The 25,444-nt window shown below is 43.7% G+C and overlaps 1 protein-coding gene across 1 annotated transcript in view; it reads right to left on the reverse strand.

Moving 5' to 3' along the window:
* Positions 1 to 25,444, reverse strand: part of LOC146636916 (mitogen-activated protein kinase kinase kinase 11) — a 66,646-nt gene that overhangs the window by 9,680 nt on the left and 31,522 nt on the right. The window contains exons 2-9 of the mRNA XM_085349740.1: positions 24,007 to 24,187; positions 20,452 to 20,600; positions 19,288 to 19,463; positions 17,827 to 18,073; positions 14,997 to 15,113; positions 11,833 to 12,004; positions 11,630 to 11,742; positions 10,832 to 11,446 (exon numbers count right to left, since the gene is read on the reverse strand). Coding sequence (XP_085205866.1) covers positions 10,832 to 11,446; positions 11,630 to 11,742; positions 11,833 to 12,004; positions 14,997 to 15,113; positions 17,827 to 18,073; positions 19,288 to 19,463; positions 20,452 to 20,600; positions 24,007 to 24,187 — 1,770 coding nt within the window. The remainder of the gene's footprint in view (positions 1 to 10,831; positions 11,447 to 11,629; positions 11,743 to 11,832; positions 12,005 to 14,996; positions 15,114 to 17,826; positions 18,074 to 19,287; positions 19,464 to 20,451; positions 20,601 to 24,006; positions 24,188 to 25,444) is intronic.

The following is a 25,444-nucleotide window of genomic DNA, read 5'->3' on the forward strand; positions in this document are numbered from 1 at the left end:
TGCAGCTGCAAGGGTCCTAGAGGCTGCAGTTCTGGACCAAGCAGAGTCTGTGAAGCCACCAGACATTCCTGCCACAATAGCTGCGGCTGTCAGCCGCACTCAAGAGTATGTAGATACCCACTTCCACAATAACACTAATATGGAAGGTGAGTCAAAACACAGTAGAGAGCAAAAATGTGACTTAGACAACACCCACACTACAGGGCCGGACATATCAGCAGCAGCTGCGCGTGGGTACCCCCCCAGTTCTCCACCTGTTTGGCAGCCCAAACTTCCACCTCCCCATTGGTCCAACTATGTTGGAGCAGCCAAACCACAACGACAAGCAGATGTATCAGACCTCGCTGCCCTCCTCTCGCGTCGTGACCTACTGACAGCAGGACTGACAGTGTTTGATAACAAGCCAGAGACTTATCTAGCATGGAGATCTACGTTTCACAATGCCACTGAAGATTTAAACCTAAAGTGCAGTGAAGAACTCGATCTGCTCACTAAGTGGCTTAGTGGGGAGTCTCTCCAGCATGCTCTGAGAATCAGGGCTGTCCATGTTAACAATCCAGAAACAGGTCTTCAGCGTTTATGGCAAAGGCTAGACAGGATTTATGGCTCATCAGAAGTTATTGAAGCTTCTCTGTTCAAACGCCTAGAGAGCTTTCCCAGAGTTACTCCGAGAGACAATCACCTTCTACAGGAACTTGCAGATCTCCTCCTGGAACTTGAAGCAGCAAAAAACGAAGGATATCTGCCAGGCCTCAGCTTTCTTGACACTCCAAGAGGCATAAACCCAATTGTGGAAAAACTCCCACATACCCTGCAAGAGTCATGGATCAAACAGGGGTCCAAGTATAAGAAAGAACACAGAGTGCACTATCCGCCTTTCTCCTACTTTGTCTAGTTCGTAAATAGCAATGCTGAAATGAAAACTGACCCCAGCTTTATCCTACAAAATTACAGCACTGGGCACATGAGGATAGAAAGGCCGCTGGTGAGACAATCACATTTTAGAGCCCCGCTAACAGCAAACAAAACACAGGTTGGCACACCCAGCAACAAATCTAACACTCACTCTCTTGATCCCGACAAACGGTGTCCAGTACACATGAAGCCCCATTCACTTGCAAAATGTAGAGGGTTTAGGATGAAAACACTGGATGAGCGGAAAAGTCTGCTCAAAGGGCTTTCGATCTGTTACAAGTGTCTCTCATCAACAGAACACAGGGCCAAAGACTGTAAAGCTGATATTCGTTGTCTGGAGTGCAAAAGCGATACCCACATCTCCGCCATGCATGCCGGGCCACCCCCTTGGAGAAGTGGGAGCTTTGATTCTACACCAGAGGCACACGGCGGGGAGCCAGACATCCCGAGCTCCACAGTGACTACATCTAACTGCACTGAGGTATGTGGACAGGGACAACAAGGACGGTCTTGTTCTAAAATTTGCATGGTGAAAGTATATCACAGCACAGCCCCTCAAATGAAAACGAAAATGTACGCAATTTTAGACGACCAAAGTAATGTGTCACTGGCTCGTTCTCCCTTTTTTGACATGTTTAATGTACATGGTGAAGCCTTTCCATACAAAATGAAAACATGCTCTGGCACAACGAACAAAACAGGCCGTAGAGCTCACGGCTTTGTCATTGAGGGTGTGGACGGAAAAGTGTCCATACCACTACCAACACTGACAGAGTGTAATCAGATTCCTGACAACAGGAGTGAGATACCCACCCCAGAAGCTGCAGCTGCTCATCATCACCTAGCTCACATAGCTGCACAAATACCCCCTCTTGATCCAGAGGCAGATATTCTCCTCCTCTTAGGCCGTGATGTAATTCAGGCTCACAAGGTTCGACGCCAGGCAAATGGGCCCAATGAAGCACCTTATGCCCAAAAGCTTGATCTTGGATGGGTAATTGTTGGGGATGTTTGCCTCTCGGGAGCTCACAGACCCACATTGAACTCCTACAAGACTAACATACTGGATAATGGCCGCCCCAGTTTTCTCTCTCCCTGTGGCAACAGAATCTACACAAAAGTGAAGATCACAGAAGAATGCCCCCTTTTTGAGAGCACACAGGTCAAAGATGAACTGGGCAAACACATCTTTCAACAAACTACTGATGATGACAAAATGGCACTCTCTGCAGAAGATAAGACGTTTCTGAACATTATGCACAAAGAGTTTGCTAAAGATGATGCAAATAACTGGGTCGCCCCCCTGCCCTTTCGTCATCCCCGACGTCGCTTACCCAACAACAGAGAGCAGGCTCTCAACCGCCTCATGTCCCTACGGAAGACATTAAAGAGAAAGACGGAGATGAAAGATCATTATGTGGAGTTTATGAAAAGGATCTTCGACAAAGGTCATGCAGAAAGGGCACCCCCTCTCAAACCCCACCAAGAATGCTGGTATCTCCCACACTTTGGTGTTTACCACCCCCAAAAGCCAGCAAAAATCAGAATAGTCTTCGATTCAAGCGCCCAGTTCGAAAATGTGTCTCTGAATCAAGTACTGTGTAAAGGCCCAGATCTCAATAACAGCCTTGTGGGCGTGCTTCTCAGATTCCGAGGTGACCCACATGCTGTGATGGCTGACGTGGAGCAGATGTTTCACAACTTCACGGTCAGAGAGGACCATCGTGATTATCTGCGTTTCCTGTGGTTCCGCGATCACGACCTCGATGGAGAAGTGGACGAGTTTCACATGACAGTCCATGTTTTTGGGAATTGCCCGTCCCCCTCAGTTGCCATCTATGGACTCAAGAAGACTGCTGTGGAAGGAGAGAAAGAATATGGCAGTGATGTAAGGGAATTTATTGAGCGCCATTTTTATGTAGATGATGGGCTAAAGTCATTTCCCTCTGAGACCCAGGCGATTGACGTCCTTCACAGAACACAAAGGATGCTGGCTCAGTCTAACATCCGCCTTCACAAGATCTCATCCAACAGCCCTGTAGTCGTCAGTGCCTTCCCAAGTGAAGATCTAGCCACAGGCCCGCAGGAACTCCAACGTGGACAACACGCCCCACTCATGCAACGCAGCCTTGGGTTAGGCTGGGACCTGTCGACAGACCAATTGTCATTTCAAGTTGAAATCAATGACAGGCCTTTCACCAAACGTGGTGTATTGTCAGTCATCAACAGTTTGTATGACCCACTCGGCTTCGCTGTGCCAGTCAGCATCGAAGGCCGCTCCATTCTGAGAGAGATCTCTATGGACATTAGCGAATGGGATGCACCGCTGCCGAGGGAGAAACAGGACAAGTGGCAGCAATGGAAAGATTCCCTAAAGCACTTACAACAGCTCAAGATCTCCCGCATGTATACATCCATCTCACTATCTGAATCTCAGAGAAAAGAAATGCATGTTTTTTGTGATGCATCCACAAAAGCTGTTGGAGCCGTCGCTTACCTGAAACTCACAGCAGGCAATGGGCTCAGTGAAGTTGGGTTTCTTCTTGGAAAGGCCAGGCTGGCTCCAAAACCAGACATCACAATTCCAAGACTGGAACTTTGTGCTGCTGTGCTGGCTGTAGAAGTGGCGGAAATGGTCCAGCAGGAGCTTCACACTACTATCGATGAGGTGAACTTCTACACCGACTCGAAGGTGGTCCTTGGATATATTTTCAATGAAAAAAGACACTTTTATGTGTATGTGCATAACCGTGTGGAGCGCATTAGGCGTTCTACCCAGACCCACCAATGGCATTACGTATCCACACAGCTAAACCCAGCTGACCATGCCACACGAGCACTGCCCGCTGAGCATCTGTCTCACTCTACATGGCTTAGCGGACCTGCCTTCCTTACAGATTCAGGCCAACGACAAATACAGAAAGAACCTTTTGACCTTGTTTGCCCTGAAAACGACACTGAGCTGCGCCCAGATATCGTATCCTGTGCCACCTTTCTGTCAAAAAAAGAGCTCGGGACCACAAGGTTCGAGAGATTCTCAAATTGGAGTCGTCTGCTAAAAACTATTGCCAGACTGCTGCACATTGCCGAGTCGTTTAAAGGTGAAACAGAGAGCACATGTCGTGGATGGCACAAGTGCAACAACTATGCTACAGAAGAACAGCTCCAGCAGGCCAAGGTTACTATCATTCGTGCAGTTCAAAAAGAGGTGTATGCGGATGACATCAAGCGCATGGAGCAGAGTGAGTCCATTCGCACACAAAGTCCACTTAGCAAGCTGAGTCCTTACATAGACGCTGATGCAGTCCTTAGGGTCGGTGGCCGGCTCGGAAGAGCTCAACTGTCAACAGATGAGACACACCCCATGCTCATTCCCAGTAAACACCACATAACCCAGCTCATAATCAGACACTTTCACGCACAAGTATGTCATCAGGGCAGACACTTCACCGAAGGTGCAATCAGAGCTGCAGGTTTTTGGATTGTGGGTGGGAAAAGAGCCGTCAGTAGTGTCATCTTCAACTGTGTCATATGCCGCAGATTAAGGGGCAAGCAACAAGAGCAGATCATGTCAGATCTACCAGAAGACAGAATGTGTACAGACCCTCCTTTCACGTGTGTGGGCCTAGATGTTTTTGGTCCGTGGCCTGTTACAGTCAGAAAGACACGAGGAGGTCAAGCAGAGGCCAAGAGATGGGCAGTGATCTTTACGTGTATGAGCACTCGTGCCATACATATCGAAGTGATAGAAGCAATGGACACTTCATCTTTCATTAATGCTCTGCGCCGTTTCGTTGCCATGCGAGGTGCTGTTAAACTACTCAGATCCGACTGCGGCACAAACTTTGTGAGTGCTTGCAGAGAACTCCAAATCGACAAGAAGGGTTGTCATAACGACAAAATCAACAAGTATCTTGGAGACAGAAGCTGTGAGTGGCAATTTAACCCTCCACATGCATCGCACATGGCTGGATCTTGGGAGCGCATGATTGGCGTCAGTCGGCGGATCCTTGACGTAATGCTGCTGCAGCACGGAAATGCAAAGCTCACACATGAGGTGTTAGTGACATTCATGTCGGAGGTCACTGCAATAGTCAACTCAAGGCCACTTACCACAGTTTCTGCTGACTCAGAGCATCCTGAGATTCTCACTCCTGCCATGCTACTCACACAAAAGGTTGGTGCGCCCCCAGTACCACCAGGTCAGTTCCACGATCAGGACCTGTTTAGAGCGCAATGGAGACGTGTACAGTACCTAGCCAACATCTTCTGGGGACGATGGAGGAGAGAGTACCTCAGCGGACTACAGGGTCGTCGCAAGTGGAGGGCATCAAAGCCCAATCTACAAATTGGAGATGTGGTCCTGCTCAAAGAGGGACAAGAAAACAGGATTGACTGGCCACTAGGGCTAGTCACAAAGACCTTCCCCAGTCAAGATGGCAGAGTAAGGAAGATTGAAGTCAAGATCATCCGCAGTGGCGAATGTAGAGTGTACCTGAGACCCATCAGTGAAGTCGTCTTGTTGGTACCTAAGAGCTAAGTCTGAAAGACTCTTAATATCCTTTGTAATAGTGGGATTCAGCTTTAGTTGGTGTGACGTCCTGCAGATGTCAGGCGGGGAGTATTCTGTCCCTCCTGTTATTTCTAAGGCATGTTTTTTATAAGTTTGTTATATGGCGGGTCATAATCATTCGTTCTGTAATTAACTGTTGCAACATGTCAGAAAATATGTTTATTCCTGATCTTGTCTGGGCAAAGCCTGCCATCTAGTGGGTTGACAGGGTAGCACCATGTTAGAGCGCAAGCAGTGGTTTTCTCCCAGCGCTCGACAGGGAAGGTCCATTTGGCTGTGTCTCTGTAAATTCCTGCATCTGACGCCCTTGAAAAGGCATAATCTGTAAGTGTGGCAAAACGGTTTATTGTTCCCACTTATTAGTACCTTGTTCAGCAAAGTAATGAGCTTCTTGTGTGTTTAGCGAGTTTGTTACATTACTAGCACAAGCTAGCTGTTAGCCCTTTGTTTAGCCTGCTAACATGAAGCATACCAGCATGTGGTGTTAGCTGTATCTCTTACCATCTCTGTATCTCTTGATTGTGTAGTGACTGTTTACATAAGTCAACAATATTTAATGTAATCTTTGTGTATTTGTATGGAGAGTGAATACACTGTATTCTGTTTCTGTTATTACAGTTTTACAAAAAAGGAAAATAAGGATCAGTAAAGCTCCGAAGAATGGCACGCGGTCTCCTGAGTGTTTACTGAAGCCATTTTATGTTTAGCTCACTGCATAAGCTGGATAGAGACATTCAGCTGAGGGCAGAAGATAAGCAGTCAGTACAACACTGTGCTCATTACTGTCCCAGTGGACCCCAACCAACAACACACTTCCTTCACTGTTTGTACAAGTGCTGAACAACAAGTGAGCAGAAGTTAATGCTTGGAGGAACATTTTGTTCACTGTAGGTCTACCAGTTAAGAAACAATCAGTAGCAAGACCCACTTCAAGAAGGATTTTGACATTACCTCTGTGGATACTCAGTATCGTAGCAACCAGTGTCTCAACTGAAAAAATATTGTTGCAAATCTCTCTGAAAGCTCTGATTTTTCAGAAGAGATGGCAAAACTAAAAACCTTTTGGACCCCGTTGGACAGAGGCCCTAACTTAAGATGACCCTGCTGACATCATGAGCATTAGTGAATTGAGGAAGTTGCCATTTCCTCATGCGGAGCTGTACTCTCCTTAATGGCTTAACCTTTTCACAAATACACAATATGAGAAAAAGGCTTCATATTCAACATATTAAACATCTTCATCATTTTGTCTTCAACTGTCTTGGTAGAAAAGTTTAATTGTTAATCTGCAAATGACTCTCAGAGTACTGCAGAACTGCCCCAGTGCGCTCTCAAACACTCCTCTCCAACCAAACTCTGCCAAACCGTGTGTGATGAAAGTGATCCAAACAGTAATATGAAATCGGTACATTACTGTTCCAAGAAGAAATGGAACAATTACCAGCACAGAATGCTGATGCAATTAGTTTAAATTAAGTATAACATAGTACAATGTAGCTCTTTGACAAAGCAGCAACAATGGCAAGCAGACAGTGTAAATTAGTACCGACAGGAACATTAAACTCAGTATAAATCAGTCTGAATGAACATTTGCTAGTTCCAAATGTGATGTGTCTGCCAAATGGCATTATTTACATCAACAGCAACTCTCCAAGGCTGCTAAGCTATTCAGCTGACAAGAAAAGAGCAATCAAGAGTCACATGAGAGCAGGAACAAAAGTAAAGAAAAAAGCAGAGGAAGGAATCCTCTGAATTTGTCTCTTTCACATGCACATTCTCCGCCAATAACCTTGTGGCAGTGTGTCTATGCATCTGAGCCTGAGTCATTACAGCCAATAAACATAATAAGATGTTTAGCTAAAACACTCGCTGTTTAATTATGTGTGGCTTTTTAGCCGGATATAACGGGCGCACATGTTTCGGGATATCATGGCTGTTAGCAACGGAGCAGGCGAGGCTCGTCTGCTCAGTACCTGCGGGTAGAGCTGGGGAAAAAAACCTCTCTGTGGAGAATCCAAGGCTTTGTGACTCAATCGGACCATATATAGAGTGTGAAATGTTACCCAGGGGCACTCTTAAAGCCTTCCTGAAGCCCACTCGCTCACAGAACAACCAATGCTCATGCCTCCGTCATTACAGATCTGAAGTGTGTCAATGTGTTTCTGATGCATATTAGCCTTCGGAGGGATAAAACAAAACGTGACTATACTGTAAAATTAAAACGCTGATTAAACACAAAGAATTCATTTAAACACAAACCACGACACGTTTCATAGAAGCGATGCTGAACTTCAGCCAAATTCCCAATCTACCCGAGCCAGTGAGGTCAAGAATAGATTAGTGGGAATTTTGAATGTGCTGCGACCTCAGCTGTGATGCCTCATGTTTCCCATTTATCTAAAGAAAACTGTCTGTCTTGGAAAGGGGTGGGCAACAAGAGAGGACTGGACGGTAGCTTTGCTTCGCAAGTATTAGCAGTGAAGGATGAAGGGCCAGCTGTTACCTGAGATATGCAAATAGGCAGAAGAAAAAGCTTTGATGTAAATGAAAAAGCTCATACAGCACTGAAGCCTCTGTTGTGCCAGAAAGATCTTGCTAAAGAAAAAATAAAAAGGCACAATAATTCTAAGGAACTGTGAGGGAACATTGTAATGCTGAGGCGGTACATTATTCAAGGCAAAGGCTGGATCAGAATTGCAGGCTGTCCTGTAGACACACTCTGAGGAATGCAGATGAATTATACAGCTAAATTAAAACAACAAACAAATTATTTTACCAATCTGGAGACGACACTGCTTTAAAAACTGCACTTTTATCAAGCAAAAATATGTACAAGATGCAATTTGCTTCCTACATGACCCATAATGAAGCTTTAACGTAAGGTCAATATGGGAGTAATCACATAATGTGTTCGGCTACTTTTCTGTTTACATGTCTAACACTTTCCCACACTGTCCATCTGATTACTGACATCATTACTCGAGTCCAATCATCTTCTCGCCTGCCTTCTTGGAACCAATCAGCCTGGTTTAAATCTGTGCTCTTGGTCATCCTCCCTTTCAGACTGTCTCCTCCCCATCTCCACCTCAGAAACCTCGGCCAGAGCTCTGCTTAAGCCTCAGTCTTCATCTTCACCACCATCAGTGTCTAGACTCCGGGGGGTCCTGTCCTAAATCCTATCACTCCTGGGATTCTATTCTGCCATGATGGGTCATCGGAGTCTAATTGCCAAATAATTAATTTCTCTCTCCCAATAAATTACGTTCAGTTCTTCCAAGTTATCTCTTCTTATTGAAAAGCAACTTAAAGAAGACCAATTATGCTTTTCTGTATTTTCTGAATATGTATAACATTATGACTAGGGATGGGTACCGATTTCACGGTAGTAATCAGACCGAAAAGCTTTATTTATGCTTTATTTCTGTGCTTTTTTTCCCCTGAGATGTCATACACTTTGGATTCTAGCCAATCATTTTACCTTTCCGAGGATAGTAGGCGGGCCAAGGTACGTACGTTCTTTTAGAGCAGAGCTACAGATTAAAAATGCCCAAGGCGAAGCGATCAATGTCTGGCTGTACTTCACAGCAAAAGATGCAAACTCAGCAGCCTGCAACAAGTGCTTTAAGCTGATACTGTGCAAAGGAGGTAACTCCTCGAATCTGATGAAACACCTGGCGACGCATAGCGTTTCTTTAAAAGCCGAGAAATGCACCGCATTTGATAGCTTGCTGCAAGACCTCACACCGAGCGCATCTACTGCGGGTGTGTGGTGCCTGTTATCGGACCCGGAGTTAGCAACATCCCCCAAGAACCCGAAGAGGAGAGTCCTGGCCCCTAGCCCTGCCAGTGTAGCAGAAATGATGAGGATGATGATGGCAGCAGCAGCCATTCTTCTCTGCGTGAGTAGTTTAATGTTGTTCCTGTGTAATTTATGTTGAGTAGGCTAACCACATTATTAAATTAATGCATGTAAGGTGAACTAGCAAACACCGTCGTAGTTACATGCGTCTGCCTTCTTGTTTGATGGCAGATACTCCCTGCACCCTGGCCAAAAAGGCTAAAATGACCAAAGAAAAAGAGGGAAACAGCTGAACATGAGAGGTTTTTGGACAAAGTTTGTGTTTTTTTTCCATTGTTTAAGCACTGCTTCCAGCCAAGAGTGATACCATTTATGCCCCATAGCTGCAGAAAAGGCTAACATTGTTATCTTTTTACAAAAAAACAAAACAAAACAGCTAAACAGGAGAGGTTTTTGGACAAAGTTTGTGTTTTCCATTGTTTAAGCACCGGTTCCAACCAAAGGAGGTATCTTGTATCAACAGAAAAGGCTAACTTGGTTATCATTTTGCAGGAAAAAAGAGACTGTTAAAAATAAAAACATAAGAGGTTTTTGGACAAAGTTTATGTTCTCCTTTCTTTAAGCACCGGTTCGAGCACAGTTTAAACACCGGCACCGTTTCAAAAGTACCGGTTTGGCACCGATATCGGATAAAACCTAAACGATACCCATCCCTAATTATGACCAGTGACAGGTGAAGTGAATAACACGGATTATCTCTTCGTCATGGCAGCTGTTAGTGGGTTGGATATGTTAGAGAGCAAGTGAACATTCTGATTTCAAAGTTGATGTGTCAGAGACAGAAAAGTATGCAAGGGTAAGGATTTGAGCGAGTCTGACAAGCACCAAACTGTAATGGTTGGACGACTGAGTCAGAGCATCTTCCAAAACTGCAGCTCTTGTGGGCTGTTCTCAATCTGTGGTGGTCAGTGTCTATGAAAAGTGGTCCAAGGAAGGAACAGTAGTGAACCAGAGACGTGGTTACAAGCAGCCAAGGCTCACTGACACAGATGTGGTCCAATGCAACAGATGAGCTGCTGTAGCTCAGATTGCAGAAGAAGTTCATTGTAGATAGAAAGGTGTCAGAATACACAGAGCATCGCAGTTCTTTGCCAATTTTTGAAGCAAAAGGGGACTAATGCAATATTAGACAAGTGGTCCCTTTCCCACCGGCTACTCAAGCCTTTTGTTTTGAAGGCAAGCCAATCAGAAGAAAACAGATAAAAGCAAGGGGGGCTTAAAGGGAGAGGAGCTAAAAGACGGCATACGAAACAAGATAAATATAAATAACATTGATAAATATAATTATATATTAAGTGTCATAAGGACTGTTTTGATCTGTGAATCATACAGCTCTAGTCAAATCAAGAATGCATATAGCAGGTCTCCTTTAATCCAGTTTTGTTCATTCTGTACTTTCTGTCTCACAGTAATAAAAACATCTTCTTTTTTTTTTTACTTTATTTTCTGATGGGGTTGCCTGTGTAAAACAAACTCGGACCAACCTAGCTGAGAAGCGTGCAGGCCTTGGCTGGACCTCCTCCTCCTGTCAGCTCTGTGTTCCCAGGAGTCACTGCTCAGCTCCCCGTTACTGGAACTGTAAGTGGGGGTCCACTCCCCTGGGCTGGTCCTGTCGTGCTGCATGGAGGCACTGCTGGGACTCTGCGGACTGTGTGGCGTCCGGTGGCTGCTCCTCTCGCGGGGGTTTGGTGGAGGCGGTGTCAGGGGTAAAGGCTTTAGTTCTTGGTATTGCAGCGCTAAATCCAACAGGGGTCTGGGGAGCGGCTCCGAGGTGGAGAAGGTGATGAGATCGTCCACTACTGGAGGGTCTGAAATGAGGGGCCTAGGATGAGAAATCTCAAGTTCAGAGAGGCTGCGGCCCTCTAAGCAAGGTGGGTGAGTTCGAGGTGGCACTCTTGGGGGAATATCCAGGCAGCGACCAAGTCCTATGGAGGCAAGCAGGGAGCCGCTGCCCAGCAGGGCTCGGTGGGTGCTGTTAATCAGGCCACCGAGAGGCCCCCTCTCAGGCCTTGGAGAGCTAGCTGGGGAAGAACTCCCTTCCTCACTGCCCGAGTCTCCTTGAGACAGAGGAGGCCACGGGCTATCCTTCACCGATGAGCCTGCGGAAAAAGAAAGGTTTTAAAAAGACACAAGGAGAGCCCAAAATAGAAGAAGAGGAATACTCAATGTATTTATAATTCATTTAGCTTCGATTCATAATTCACGGTCATGGCAGAGAGAATTAGAAAGGAGGCTAAGTGGAAGATAAGGTGGTAAAGCTGGTGGTGAAGGGCAGTGGATACCATTCTGAGCAGGTGTAGGGGTTGGCGTGACGGGTCGGTACTCCTCAAAGTCATCCTTGGAGTCTCCATTCTCATTGCTGTCTGCCTTCAGGAGCTTAGCTCTCATCGACAAGCTGAAAACAGGAAAGATTTCAACTTAAGCATGGTGATGGTTAAGCATATCAAATCCATACACACAGAAGGAATAAGCAATTCTGCCGTACCTGCTTTCCTGGGGACTAAGGCGCAGGACTTTAGGACTTTTGGGACTTTTGGGGCTCTGTGGCCTCCAATGAGGGCTCAACCTGAGGTCTCCGTTGACTTGTTTATGAGAAGAGGTATCCAGGGAGGGCCGGACTGGGCTGAGACCGAAAGTCCTGCTGTTGTCACTGGGTACTGCAGAGAAGAGGGGAGAGAATACAATCAGTATGAGCTCGTTTATTATCAGCTTAGTTGCGTTCTAATCGGGTGAGTACGATCATCTCTAACACAGTTGACTTTAGAGCTACAATTCATGAAACTTGAATTTAAATGAAAGTTTAAGCTCCAGCGGACTTTAAAACAGATCATGTGACCACAGCCTATACCACAATAACAGCCGAACAGTCACAGGGCAGAAAGTGTGAAAAAAGGTGCCAAAGTTATCTGGGGGGTGAGCTCCAATGCAAACTTCTGATTAAAGCTGGCACTGCACCTGCCAGACACTGGCGGCACACCAGCGGGCTCGTGCTGCTAACACAAAGTGTGTGAACAGCGCATGAACTTTCAGCCAGCCTGGGCTCTACTGTCACAACACATATGGACTCCATCACACCCTTCCTAAGGCCTCGAGGATCCTTCTCAGCATGTCAACACCCAACAAGCCAGAAGAGCTATAAGTGGAATGGGCACCACAGTTACATACTGCACATGTCAAGGTGAAAACTTTGAAGCTGTCAGTTTATTCCATTGAGTTGTGGTTCTGTTTTTATCCCCAGTGTTTTGCGCTGCCATTTCATTTCAGCTTCAGAAATGGGAAAAGTAAATATGCTCTCTGATTGGACATGCTGTATTATGTCCTTTGGCCTGTACTGCGGCAGAGGCCTGGCTGATGCACTTTACCGCCCGTCACTCTCCAGCACTATGTTTTCAAAGCAAGCACAGGAGGCAGATGATAGTGCTGGCGTTACGATTTTATAAAGATCACACTGTGGCTCCCCATTCCCAGCCTTTTCCTCTCTGAACTCTTTTCCTTTTTCAGTGTGCCTCTATTAATATCAACATGCTTTCATAGAATATATTTTCTCATCATTTTGTAAAGCTCACAGGTTTTCTCCTCTGCCCCACGCTGATCAAATCTTTCTATTAACAGTGAAAAAAATTAAGAGAAATGCTTCTACTGTTGTTCTGACAGGAAATATATTTTGTTAACGTATTAAAAAAAATCCACACACTCCTCCACACTGATATATTTTTATTTAACAAACAAAAAGGCCAAAAAGGTAAGCCTTTTATGGTTTTTGCACACATTTCTGCAGTGCTTCGGAGCCTAGATGTAAAAGTAAATGATACATTGCTTTCAACACAAGTTGGTGACATTGTGACACCGAGTTGATAACGGAATATTCAGAAATAGAGGTGGTTTTAGGTGTGAAAGTAAAATTGTGGACATCAGGAACTCATCAGAATAGTGAGCAGCTGCCTTTTAAAAGGACACATCTCTACATATGACCGAAAAGGCTCTTTGCCTTTTTCCAGCTTGGGAGGAAAACACAGGGAACGGCGATCGCAGAGGCAACGACGTCTGCCTCGGGTAGATGTTGGAAGATGAAAATGTTTTATTGTTACAGTATATTTAACCTTTGCTACGTTGCACATTTTAAATGCTTTGGGATTTTAAGAAGCTTCTGAAAGGCGTCAGTGTGATCCTTACTGGATGCTATTGTAACAAACGTTAGCTGGTTACAGGCTACAGGGCTGCTGCAACACAGCCAGCACAATCATCTTCATGCTTTTTCCTTATTAACCTGACTTCTATCAATGTTTTGATTTTGCGCAAACGACAGCGTGGCGGCGATTCCCACGCTCTGTAGCATTTAGATCATCAATTAAAAGTCCAAATTTAGCCTGCTGTACCTCAGGTACTGGAACTGGAAGAAGGAAAAGGACTAATAGAACCAAATCTAATCCTGCCCCCGCAGATAGAAAAAATAAATAAATAAATGATGACAGCAGTATCCATAAGCTGCCAACACACATGACACAGCCAACCTACTGAGATGCTAAAAACACAAACTATTACAATCTCAGAGTTCAAAAACTCTCTAAAAATAAGAGGCAGTTTAATTTTCAACATATCTATTCAGTAAAAATATGGCACAGTGGAATCTAGCTCTGTGGACTAATGCAAATCAATTTGGCAGTTCTCTAGACAAATCAGTACGGGAGGCCCTTGCAATAAATTACTGCTTGCTACCGAGAGGGCAAGCATAAATATCCACTAAACACATTTTAATGACAGGCACACTCATGGCTTAGTGACTGCCATTAAGCAGAGTCATTAGGAAGTAAAGAAAACCAGCCTGCTACTTAATGAATAAATGAAGCTGGCAGATGTTTTAGATTGACTAACCACTTTATAGATAAATGTGTCACTGCAATTTGTGCTTTTATGTTAACCCGCGGTGGTAATTGTTTTGTGAAGTCTCTTTTATTGCCTGTTGCTACACCACAAAATTTCCTTTTGGGTTGTATTAAAACGCCCCGTGACCTGCTGGCTACAATTTCCCTCCGAAGGGAAAAATCTCGGGCGTTTGTCTAAGAAGCCGACAAGCAGGCGAGCAATGTAGATCTCTGCCGCTGCTGCAACCCTTTTCTCCTGGAGCAGTGAATTCCTCCCTGCTTATTTTTAATTCAGTAAACCGCACTGTAGCCACTACATGCATATAAAAACTGTAGACGCTTAAGTGCCTGGAAAACATAGCTGAATAGCTCCCCCCACTGCAGCACTGATGTAACTGCAATCAGCAGGGGAGCAGAGCAGGGCAGCGGCGGAAAAAAAAAAAAGCTGCTGAGAAGTGCTGAGCTGCTGAAAGGAAGTCAGATAATATTTGGACTGGAACACACTATTGAAAAGGGAAAAGGGTGTGTGTGAGAGAGACAGAGCAGTGAGGGGGAGAGAGAGAAAGGGAGCTGGGGCCCACAGGGAAATGGGAAGACAAAAAGATGAGTGGGTGGTTGAGAGCACATAAAAGGAGTAAATTTGGAAATGGAGACGAGTAATGTCGCAACAGAGTCTGTGTGTGCATGCAAGATGGTGAGAGACGTTATTCTTTTGCTTTTCTCAGCGCGTTGAGAAACGCCTCCACATACACTCGATATATATGTACGTAAAAACGACTGCACTCACACTGGATAGCGCGGAACCGCGGTCCAAAGGAAGGTGAGGAGCCCGAACCCAAATCGGGAGAGTTCCGCCTTTTCTCCAGGCCTGGGGATGCCTGCACCGTAATTTTATGTATGAAATCTGAAAGACACACAACAGGATGTAAGACATTCATAAAGTCAAGAAATGTCAGCTGTTTTTGAGGTTGCAACATTTTTTTTAGCTTCCTTATTTCTCTAAAGAAGCCAAGAGTTTGCTTTTGTAGAAATCGAGTGTTACACAAATTGTGATAGCAGTATTTCATTACATATCTATAAAACGCAGGAACTGAAGCAGACTTTAGCTGTCACACCTTCCACAGCCGATTTGTGCACTAATATGAGCCCCAACATGGCATTTCCCCCACGTTCTTTCAAATGCAATTGTATTTATCCTAGTACTCCTCATGTGTTCTTTGCAGTTATTACTGTCATAATAATTCCAAGTGATAACACATCAATTTGAAGTTTTCAGCGTTGAACCAAGCCAACCAGCAATGAAAGGACTCGTGACCATAAAAACATTTGATCTAGATAAAAAATAAATAAAAAAGAAAAGGTCAAAAATGGAAAAGGCACAAGACTGTTGAAATAGTTTTTAAAGTGAAGGAACTATTCATCCCACTGCAACCCACAGCAAATCCCAAATTCCACAGCAAATAACTTCCAACCCTCTTGAACTGAGTCCTTTTCATTAGTTTTGTATAACAGCTTTTAATACACTTTGCAGTTTGTGGTGTGTGTAAAGCTTTGTTACTGATATGGTACAGTGCTTTGTTTGAGACTGCAATCACTGTTCTCACACTTTCTGAATTTTTCCCGCTCACTAAGCAACCTAATATTTGCAGTTTAAACGTTTCCATGGTTACGCCTCCACCAATCAGGGGCATTGCTTTTTTGATTTAGGATTGTGGGTAGAGTCGTTTTTTCGAGAGAGAAAAAAAACAAGGTTGATATCGTAGAGACCTGTGGTTTTTACAGGGGCATATATGGTATCACAGTCTCGCAGCTCACATCAAGTCTACTTTGGGTGCTTACAACATTATGGCTCATAATCAAAATCTCTCTGCAGAACACAAACAGGATTTTTATTTTTAAAATCTCACTGATGAGCTTTGATATAGGCAGATACATAATTGGAGGACTCACGAAAGACCTTACTCTTTCCATGTATCAAGCATTAAGGAAGCTACTAGTGGCAATGGCTGATAATGGCATGCTGATTAAAGTCCGTGTTTAACTACAACACTGATATTACTCAGAAAGGCCTGCAGGCCAATTAACACTATTCTATTCTACAGATAAACTGTAAAATTAATGAAAGACCTACATGTGGTGTCAGAAAGGAACTGCTACTGTTTGCTAAAGTTTGCTAGTGCATGTTGCTATGCTAATAGAGGTTAAACTAGCTAGCTAATTTAGCACATGAGGCAGCTAGCTTTAGCTAGTTAGCAAAAGTAGTGATTTTATGCAGAGTAACTGTTATGCAGTCGATAGACATGGAAGATAGGTGTAAATGTTAAAAGCAGGACAAATTATTTACACTGTTACTATCCCAAAAATTTCACATTCATCTAAATTATTGCAAATCAGTCACCAATCTTGCTAGTGCTCAACTTGCTAAGGCAGCCTATCTGTTAAAAGGCCATATATGCAAAGCTTAACGAGTCTTCCTTAGTGAAGATTTTATGTTAAGATTGTATATTTCTGAAATGTTATGATTTAGATGTCTTACTTTTGTGTTTTAACACAGTTACAAAGTATCCCATGCTTTACTTTCTCAGATATTTTTGAATATGTGTGTATGTGGGGAAAAAAATATCCCAAAATGGACACATAAGTATGTTCCAGCTACTGAACCCCCTCCAAAAAGCCCACAATATATATGTTACTGCAGGGTATAAAGTGCAAGTTTAATATAGGATGGAGAAAAAGACAATAATAATATTGGTGGGAAAAGGGGAAAAAAAAGAGAAAGGGATTCAGGCACATACTGTAAGAAGGAAAATAAAACCAGTGGCCAGGGAGCTAAAGAGGAAAAGGAACAAGACAAAATGGGTGAGGAAGGTATGCTTAAAAAGAAAGAGGGAGAGAGAGGCACAGAGTGAGAGCAAGAAAGTGAGAGAGGCCAGCCAGCAGTCTGTCCATGGACAGGAAGTGTCGAGGCGTGGTTGGCTCACTCTCCCCTCTCATCAACCCCCCACCACTACCACCACATCACCGCCCTGCTGCTGCTGGGAAAGGCCTAACCACAACACACACATACACAGCGCGCATTTATGCATGCTTGCTCAGCCCAAAATACATGCTTTGAAACACTTGATGTGAACTGCTGCAGACTGTGTGACTTTGTGATAGCTCAGGACAAGAAACGGCAGTCAGGTGAGTAAGAGAAGAAAAAGAGGAGGGCAAAGTGAATCCTGGTCAGAGTAGATATCAGCAAGTCAGACCTGTGATCCACCTTTAAATTATTTATTTATTTTTAGATGGGGAGGGGAGCTGCTGAAAAAAAGATTTAAAAATGACAAACTTTTTTATAATAGCGCAAAACTGCACCTATCTGCAGCCTCTCTTTCAAAATGTCAATCTTTACATGAGTTCAGCCCTGATAGCAATTTTCCAAGGAGCCGTGCTACAAAAATACCAGTCGTGCCACAAAAACTCTCCCTCACTTCCTTCTCACTGCTCTCTTGCATGTGTTTTTTTGGACTGTTGTTATTTTTTGCTTGTTGAGACTGACCAAGAAATCGAGTCTGATCTCTGACAGAACAAATCAAAGGTAGATAAGATGGATAGACGGATATAAGCCGACGCACCTTGGGGCATGCTGATCTTCTCGCCGTTCTTGGACTTGAGTTTGTGCTTTTTGAAGGTGCCCTTCCTCTTCTTGACATTAGGTTTCTCCTGGTTCTGGTTCAAGTGGAGGATGAGGAGGCTGAGCTCACGCTCGAACACATCCTGCTCCCACTGGGCCAGCTGTTGCTCACGCTGCCGCAGGAACTCTTCGTGAGATTTCTGCTCCAGAGCTGCTCGCTTTAGCTCCTCTTCACGGCATCGCAGCTCCTGATGGAGGGCGAAAGGCAAGTGAAAGAAAGTATTTAGAAGTGAATTAATATCAGCAGGTCTCGTGTGTGTGACTGAGGTTATGCAAATTTACAGTTTAATGAAACAAAATTCTGAGAAAATTGGTAGCAGTGAAAGCTATTATTATGCATGATGACTCACAGCTGCTCTTTGACATTTTATTTGATGGGTTTCTCCTCCTGGGATACTACACTAAATACTCTGTTAAATACTGTGCTGCTAAGAACACGGCTAGAGGGGCTCGGTGACCCCCAGGCCACAGAAATAAGGGAGAATAACAAAGACTGGCAAGACACCTCAGCTGCTGTGGCTCTTAGAGTTAGGGTGCTTTTCCAGAAACCCCTGAAACATACAATATTGTTGAGGACTTTGGTTGTCCTGAGCTGTGGGATCTGCTCAAGCAGAGGGGATGAAAAGCCCACCTATGATGAGGCTGTGCTTAAAAACCAAAAATCCCACTATAATCCTGTTGTCATAAACAACTGTAGGCCTGACAGCTCCACCCTTCAACATTCATTGTGGAGTATATCCACTATCTCTCCTCTGCACATTTCCAAACCATCTCAACGTGAGCTGTCCGTCTGATGTACTTCTTTCTAATCTTGTCCCTTCTGGTCATCAACATCTTGATCGTCAACATCTTCAACCAGCCACCTCCAGCTCTCGCTCCTGTCGTTTTGTCAGTGCCACATGCCACAGCGGGTCTCACTACCACGTTGTAAACCTTCTTTTTCACTCTTGCTGCCATCCCTTTGTCACAAATCACTGCTGACACTCGTCTCCACCCACTCCACCCTGCCTGCTCTCTCTTTTTCATCCCACTTTTGCAGTGTCCATTCCTTTGGCTGGTTGACTCCAAGTATTTAAACTCACTGAGTGAAGTAACAAACTTACTGCCACCAAAAGACCAATTCAGAGCCAGAATAAATCTCCAGCTGATGGTGTGTTGAACCATAATAAATCAACGAAACACATTAAAAGAAAAAACTGCACAGAAATGTCAACATGAACATTAACCCGGATCATGTGGTTAATGAAACATGTTCAGTTAAATGTCAGGAGTGGGCTTTGTGGATGACTTCATTTTAATATCAGTACCATCAAGTTGTTATTATTTAAAATGACATTTTCTAAATCAGAAGCTAGCCCTGGCAAGGGCATGGCTTAGTGATTCAGAGTTGAGGGCCTCTTACCTTCTCTTTAGCCCGGAGTTCATCAAACATGTCCTGGATCTCCAGTTTCCAGTCCTCCTGCAAGGAGTGGAACGAATCCTGCGGCATCTCTTCCTTCACCTGCTGCTCCAAGGCCATCAGCTGGGCCAGGATGGAACTGAAATTGGGTCTGCGATGGGGGTCCTGGTCCCAGCACTCTGTCACACATACAGGGGATACAGTGAGTCACAGGGATGCAGTTGGTGCTACACCAAAGTGACGTGCATATGTAGCTGTCCAGAAGTAATGGACCAATCAGAAATACAGAGCGATTAGAAACGTTACAGTTGGGGGAAAAGATCAGAGGTTACTTTAACTGACAATAAGACGACAAATTTACTCATTTCTAGGACAGCTTCACATATTTTGAGCATTTTCTTAAAATCAAGGGACCTGAAAGTCCCTCATTCATTAATTTTAATCCTCAGACAAAATGAAAAAAAAAAAAGAAGAAGAAGAAGAATTTCATCATCCAACTGAATGCCGTCACCTGAGATTTAAAGACTTAAAATTAGGTCAGATAACTACATGAGGCGTATGTCTTTGCACTTATTACATGTAATATTGAACAAGTAACCTGCAAAGCCTCTAACTTTTATTTACACATGTTTCAGGCACTTTGTGTGAGCACAATTTAGAGTCAAGCTGATCACTTATTCAAAGTGTCATGCTTAATTAACTTGCTGCGGGGACTTTTGCATAATTTGCTTCTAAACTTTAGGCATTACAAGAAGATCAAAAACCAATCCAATAATTAATTAATCCTCTGAGGTGGCTACTGGTTGTTTTGTGCACTGATCCTGACTTAGGAAAAAACAAAAAAACGACAAAATGACATCAAGGGAAAGGGAATCCAAGTGTCTACTTTTCTGGACCAGCTGGTAGCTTGACAGCAAGCACCCAGGTGGCATTTCTTCTTACTTTAAAACCAAAAAACAGAAGATAAATGGGCACAAATGTATTGCATAAGATGGCTTCTGCATAAAACGCTTCCTCTCAATGGCCACGTTACTGACAACATGCAGGGATTTGGGGAAATGGAAAAGAACGCGTGCTCGGGACAGCAACCTGATGGCACGCTAAAGTCCTGTCACACCACTGAATCGAACGCCAAAATTTCGTTACATTTCTGCAGGAGTGTACCACCTGACATGAGCTGCGCAAAAGGTTCGGGGCACGTGGAAGGGATGGGCAGGGTGAGCTTGTTGACGGCGACTCCATAGGCGACAGCGAGTCCATCGATCCCTCTGTAGGGTGCCTCTCCTGTTAGCAGCTCCCACAGCAGAACACCATAGCTGGAGGGGAAACAAGCCAGACAACGAGGCATGACACAGTGAGCTCGAGCCAAAATTAGACACAGGATGTTGGAACACTTCATTATGTTTACGCTGCATATACCACTTATATTTACATTTCTATGTGATATCAACCAAATTACCGTCGCATTTAAACAGCAAACAAAACCTCTAGGCTTGTGTGTTAGAAAGAAAATGATTTTTTTGCCCCCAAGCTGCCATGTGAGGATGTTTTTCTATCTGGAAGCTGTTAGTGCAAACTACATTTCATTTATTTAACAGTGATAGCGAACAACGATCAAAACAAGAAGAAGATTAAAAAACTCACAGCTAGGGTGTAAATGGACTGGTATTTATGTGCAACCCCAACTCCAAAACAGTTGACATGGTGTGTAAAATATAAATATAATACAGAATGGAGTGATTTGCAAATCTCATAAACCCAGAAAAGAGAAAATACACTAATTTAAGAAGAAAACAGTTTTTAGGATTTTATTTTGAATTTGAGTTGGGACAGAGCCATGTTTCCCACTGTGCCACATATCCTCTTCTTTTAACAACAGTCTGTAAATGCCTGGGAACTGACGAAACCAACTGCTGGACTTTTGGGGGAGGAATGTTGTAATCTTACTCGCAGTGATGACATGAGGAGACCAAACAACTAATGTCGCTGTGAGTTTGGAGTCTATTCATGAGGTAAAAGGCAGACTGACAACCTGTTCAGGGGTAACACATTCCTGCCTACGGCCAATTTAGAACCAGCAGTTTATCAAACATGCATCTATGGACTTCAGAAAGGAGCAAGCAGAGATAACCAGAGAACCCACACAGCAGGCGGGGAACTTTTCACTGCTCTTCCGATGAGCAAATGAGCTGTTCTACAAGTTGAGCTAGACTTACACTAAGTGGGATATGAACATTCAGCATTAAAGACATTTTAATCTCGTGTACCCAGACAAGCTACTCCCTGCTGCAGCCTGGAGTAGACAGGAAGAGGGAGGAGCATGTAAACGGTGTTGTGGATAAAGTGGTATAATTGAGCTATTTCGACCAGCGGTGGATAAAATCAACACACCTTCTGAGAAAACAAAATTATTTAAAGAATAATTGATTAAAATATGTTTCAGCTTCAAGAATTCAATACCAATTCAGTATACAATGACTTGCAAATCAGTGCATTCTGTTTTAATTCACGTCTCAGGAAAGAAGGTAAGAAGAAGGTAAGATGATGACTTTTAAATCCGGGTCATCTTTCATTCCAATTCATGCTTTGTACAGCAAAGATTATCTTTTATACCTTCTCTATGACAGCGATGACAGAGAACCAAGAGGTCTTTGTGCAGTGGAATATTTCTGCTTGATGAAACACGTGCTTACATAGCACTGTGAACTCATGCATGCAAAACTTGCGCAAACACAAGTACACAAAGACACACACACACACACAGGACTTTTGAGCCCACACAATGGGATCAGCCCTGTGTCCTAAGAAGATGAAGTGTGGCGTAGGACTTGGATCTCCCACACTGTCAATTAGCCCTCGCCCGGACCTGACTGAACACACACTGCAGGCTCACTAAGTGGAGAGCGCAGGCCGCAGCCTTTTTTTATTTAGTTCTTTAATTACAACTTCCACACACTGTGACTATGCAGAAACGCCGCTCGCCGGCTCGCCCCGAAGCGGTCGTCGTCTGCGCATGGTGGCTTTGGAGACGAGCGGCCGTGGACAGATGAGAAAGAATACAAAAACAAAGATTAGCCTTCATTTCTTCAGAGTGGGGCTGCCTGCCTGTTTGCTCGTTTCACCGGTTTCCAGATTCTGCAGTGAAATTTCACTTTGTGTGGGTTTGCAGTTGATGGACAAAGGCTATGGAAACTGCCTGCCTGCTGAGCTGGTTTCATATAGGATCTGTATGTAGAAGTTCACATCTATAGGATTACAATTAAACCACAGCACATTAGAGTTATCATGCTTTTTTTTTTTAATAGTTTTATCTGTTGCTCAGTGAAAACATCCCTGCTGCCTTATTCCAAATGCAAATTCATGTACTGTGCACTTCAATCACAAATCCCCTCTCAACAAATCACACAGTTGTTTAAGGCATTATTATAAAACCACAAGCCATAATCAAGGGACTCTGTGTAGATGTGGCCAGACACACACACACACACACACACACACACACACACAAAGATATTCCCAGATAAAGGGCTGCGGTTAGGTCGGGTGTGTGGCCTCCTTCTCCGTCTATACTGGAGACAATGGGACAGTGTGCAGCACACATGTCCCACAACAAAGCACAGAGCAGCTTTTTGAAGAGACGCCATCACATGGTCGTGGCAGCCTTGCTGCAATCCATCACTCTGTCCCTCCATCTCTTCATCACAGAGTCTCCCACTATCACTTCTCTGTTCTTTCACCCTCTAATTCTAACCCATCACTTTGTCCTTTGGACGACAAGTCTACATACACACAAAGCTTCAAAAGACCAATTTCAAATTCTTCAACAATACCAACAGAAAACACGGACATATATGAGCTCCTTCAGTAAAGTCACCTTGCCGATGATTAAACTGCTAACAATTTTAAGGATTTTGAGATATCTCAAGTCTCCTGATACCTCCCTTTCCTTTTACCAGTAAATTTCTTGCTGAAGCTTGCTTGAAGATTCATTAGCTAAGCTTGGCATGAAGGCTGTAAAAGCGGAAACGGCTAGCCTGGAACAATGCCAATTAATTAACAATAAGCTTTAGCCATGGTGGTGGGTGGATGTTATAAACTTTCCACAAAGCAAGGCTGGGCGCTTCCCTATCCTGTTCTCCTTTATTGCTAAGGTAAGCTAATAGCCTTCAGGCCTTCCTTTATATATACATATATATGAGTGAGAGTGGTTTCCCCTAGACTGGGTGCTTTGGGAGGATGGGTGTTACTCTTCACCTTTAGTTTTAGACAAAACAACACTTGTCAAGAAGCTTTTCTTGCACTTTAAGTTGGCCAACAAGTTGTGGGAGTCATCAACTCCAGTAACACCATCCTCTCCTCAGCTACTCCCTTCCCTGATGTGCTCCTCCCTGCCCTCTCACTGTTTCGCGCAGGGAAACAAGCCTGACAATGACTGATTGCAAAATGCAGAAGAGACTGTGACACTGTATGAAAAAGGTGAACTTTTTGTAGTAAATAAATCACTTTTTAATTTTTTGTGTTGTGTGAGTAGGCTGGATGGCGAAGGCAATGGCGGCAGACAATCTTTTGTTAATTTAATGTCTGCAGGAAAGGAAAGAATCATATTTGCTCAAATGTAAAACTATTCTTGTAAGGTGTTGAGAATTACATCATCTCTTTTCCCAGGCCACAACAGTCTTTTAATAACAAACTGTTTATAAGGACACACATTCACAGACTTACCTCCAGACATCACTGCCTTTGGAGAACGTGGAGGACTTGATGACTTCTGGGGCCATCCAGGCATAGGTGCCAGCGGTGCTCATCTTTGTGGTCTTGTGCCATTCTCTTGCCAGGCCAAAGTCTGTAATCTTCAACGTCAACCCCTCCATACATTCATTTTCTATGGGCTCAGCCAGAAGAACTTCAGGAAGACGATGTAGATGGTAGGTAGAAAGGAAAGGGTGGGGGGGGAGACAAATTAATAAAAATGTTTACTATGCAAGTCGAGAAATGTGTTTTGGTTAAAAGTCATTGAAATGCATCGCTGCAGAGATGCACTTGTCTTGCTAGTAGCAGGGGAAAAAAAGACAAAACGTCACACTAAACTGAGCAATGTCTTCAATACGCACATTCACACATTGTCAGTTTCTTTTTCACTTCCTCTTCCTCTTATTTTAGGCCTCTAAAATTCAAGTCGACAAACATAATTTGCTTCAATTTGACCAATCGATGGAACTACATAAACCTCTGCCTAGTTAGACTGGCAGTGGTAGGTGATTGGCAGCGTACACAATACGCTATATAGTACGTTAGCACATCAAGCTGACCTGTGCACGATTGGGAGCTGGGCCAGACTCTGTCTCCACCCTCAGCTGAACTGAGCTGTGCTGTCAGTGAACTGGCTCGACATGTTGGCCACATGAGGAAATATATAGAGGAAGCACCATTTCTAAAACAAATGTGTTCGGTGACTCCAATAAAGAAGTATTTCTTTTAGGAGCTATTATGATACCCAAATTAAAAGTCTTCCAGCCTTTCTGTTTTTAATCATCCCCCCCATTAAATTTTTTATCCTCAAACTAGCCTGTTAGCAAAATCACCACCGCATTTCTTAAGCTAGCTCAATAACTATTCTCAAATTTAGCCAGCTAGCTCCTGTTAGCTAAAGGAGCAGCAATTATATACTATATAGACTGTTTTAATAACAGTTAATGATATACACTTTAAACAATATCAAACCTCTTTAACTGTTAAACCTCGGGCAACTACTAAATGGGTTATCACACAGCCAAATACATTAAAAATACAAAATTGTTCTGTATAACCAGCTAACGTTAGCTACAGCCACTTCACTTTGATACTTAACTAATAAAAATGTTACCTATAGAAATAATTATTGGCTTATTTTATATTTACTGCATTTTATGCAGCTTCTTATTGCCAAATTCAGAATGACTTACATTTTCTGAAATCACTCACTACTCACTGTATAGAGGGCCTGGATGCATGGTTAATATTGCGATACCCTGTTAGAATCACTTATCCCACAGAGACTTCTGAAAATAATAATTTATAAATGAGCAAGGCCTTAATAGTTGCAGTAAAATGTATTTTCAATTCAATTCAAACACCCATTTCTTTTATGCTGGTGCTTTTGCCTGATGTGGATCAGTTTTAA

This window comes from Diplotaxodon limnothrissa, linkage group LG3, assembly GCF_057381915.1.
Source record: "Diplotaxodon limnothrissa isolate DT_005_m linkage group LG3, D_limnothrissa_male_GT1.1, whole genome shotgun sequence".
Classification (NCBI taxonomy): domain Eukaryota; kingdom Metazoa; phylum Chordata; class Actinopteri; order Cichliformes; family Cichlidae; genus Diplotaxodon; species Diplotaxodon limnothrissa.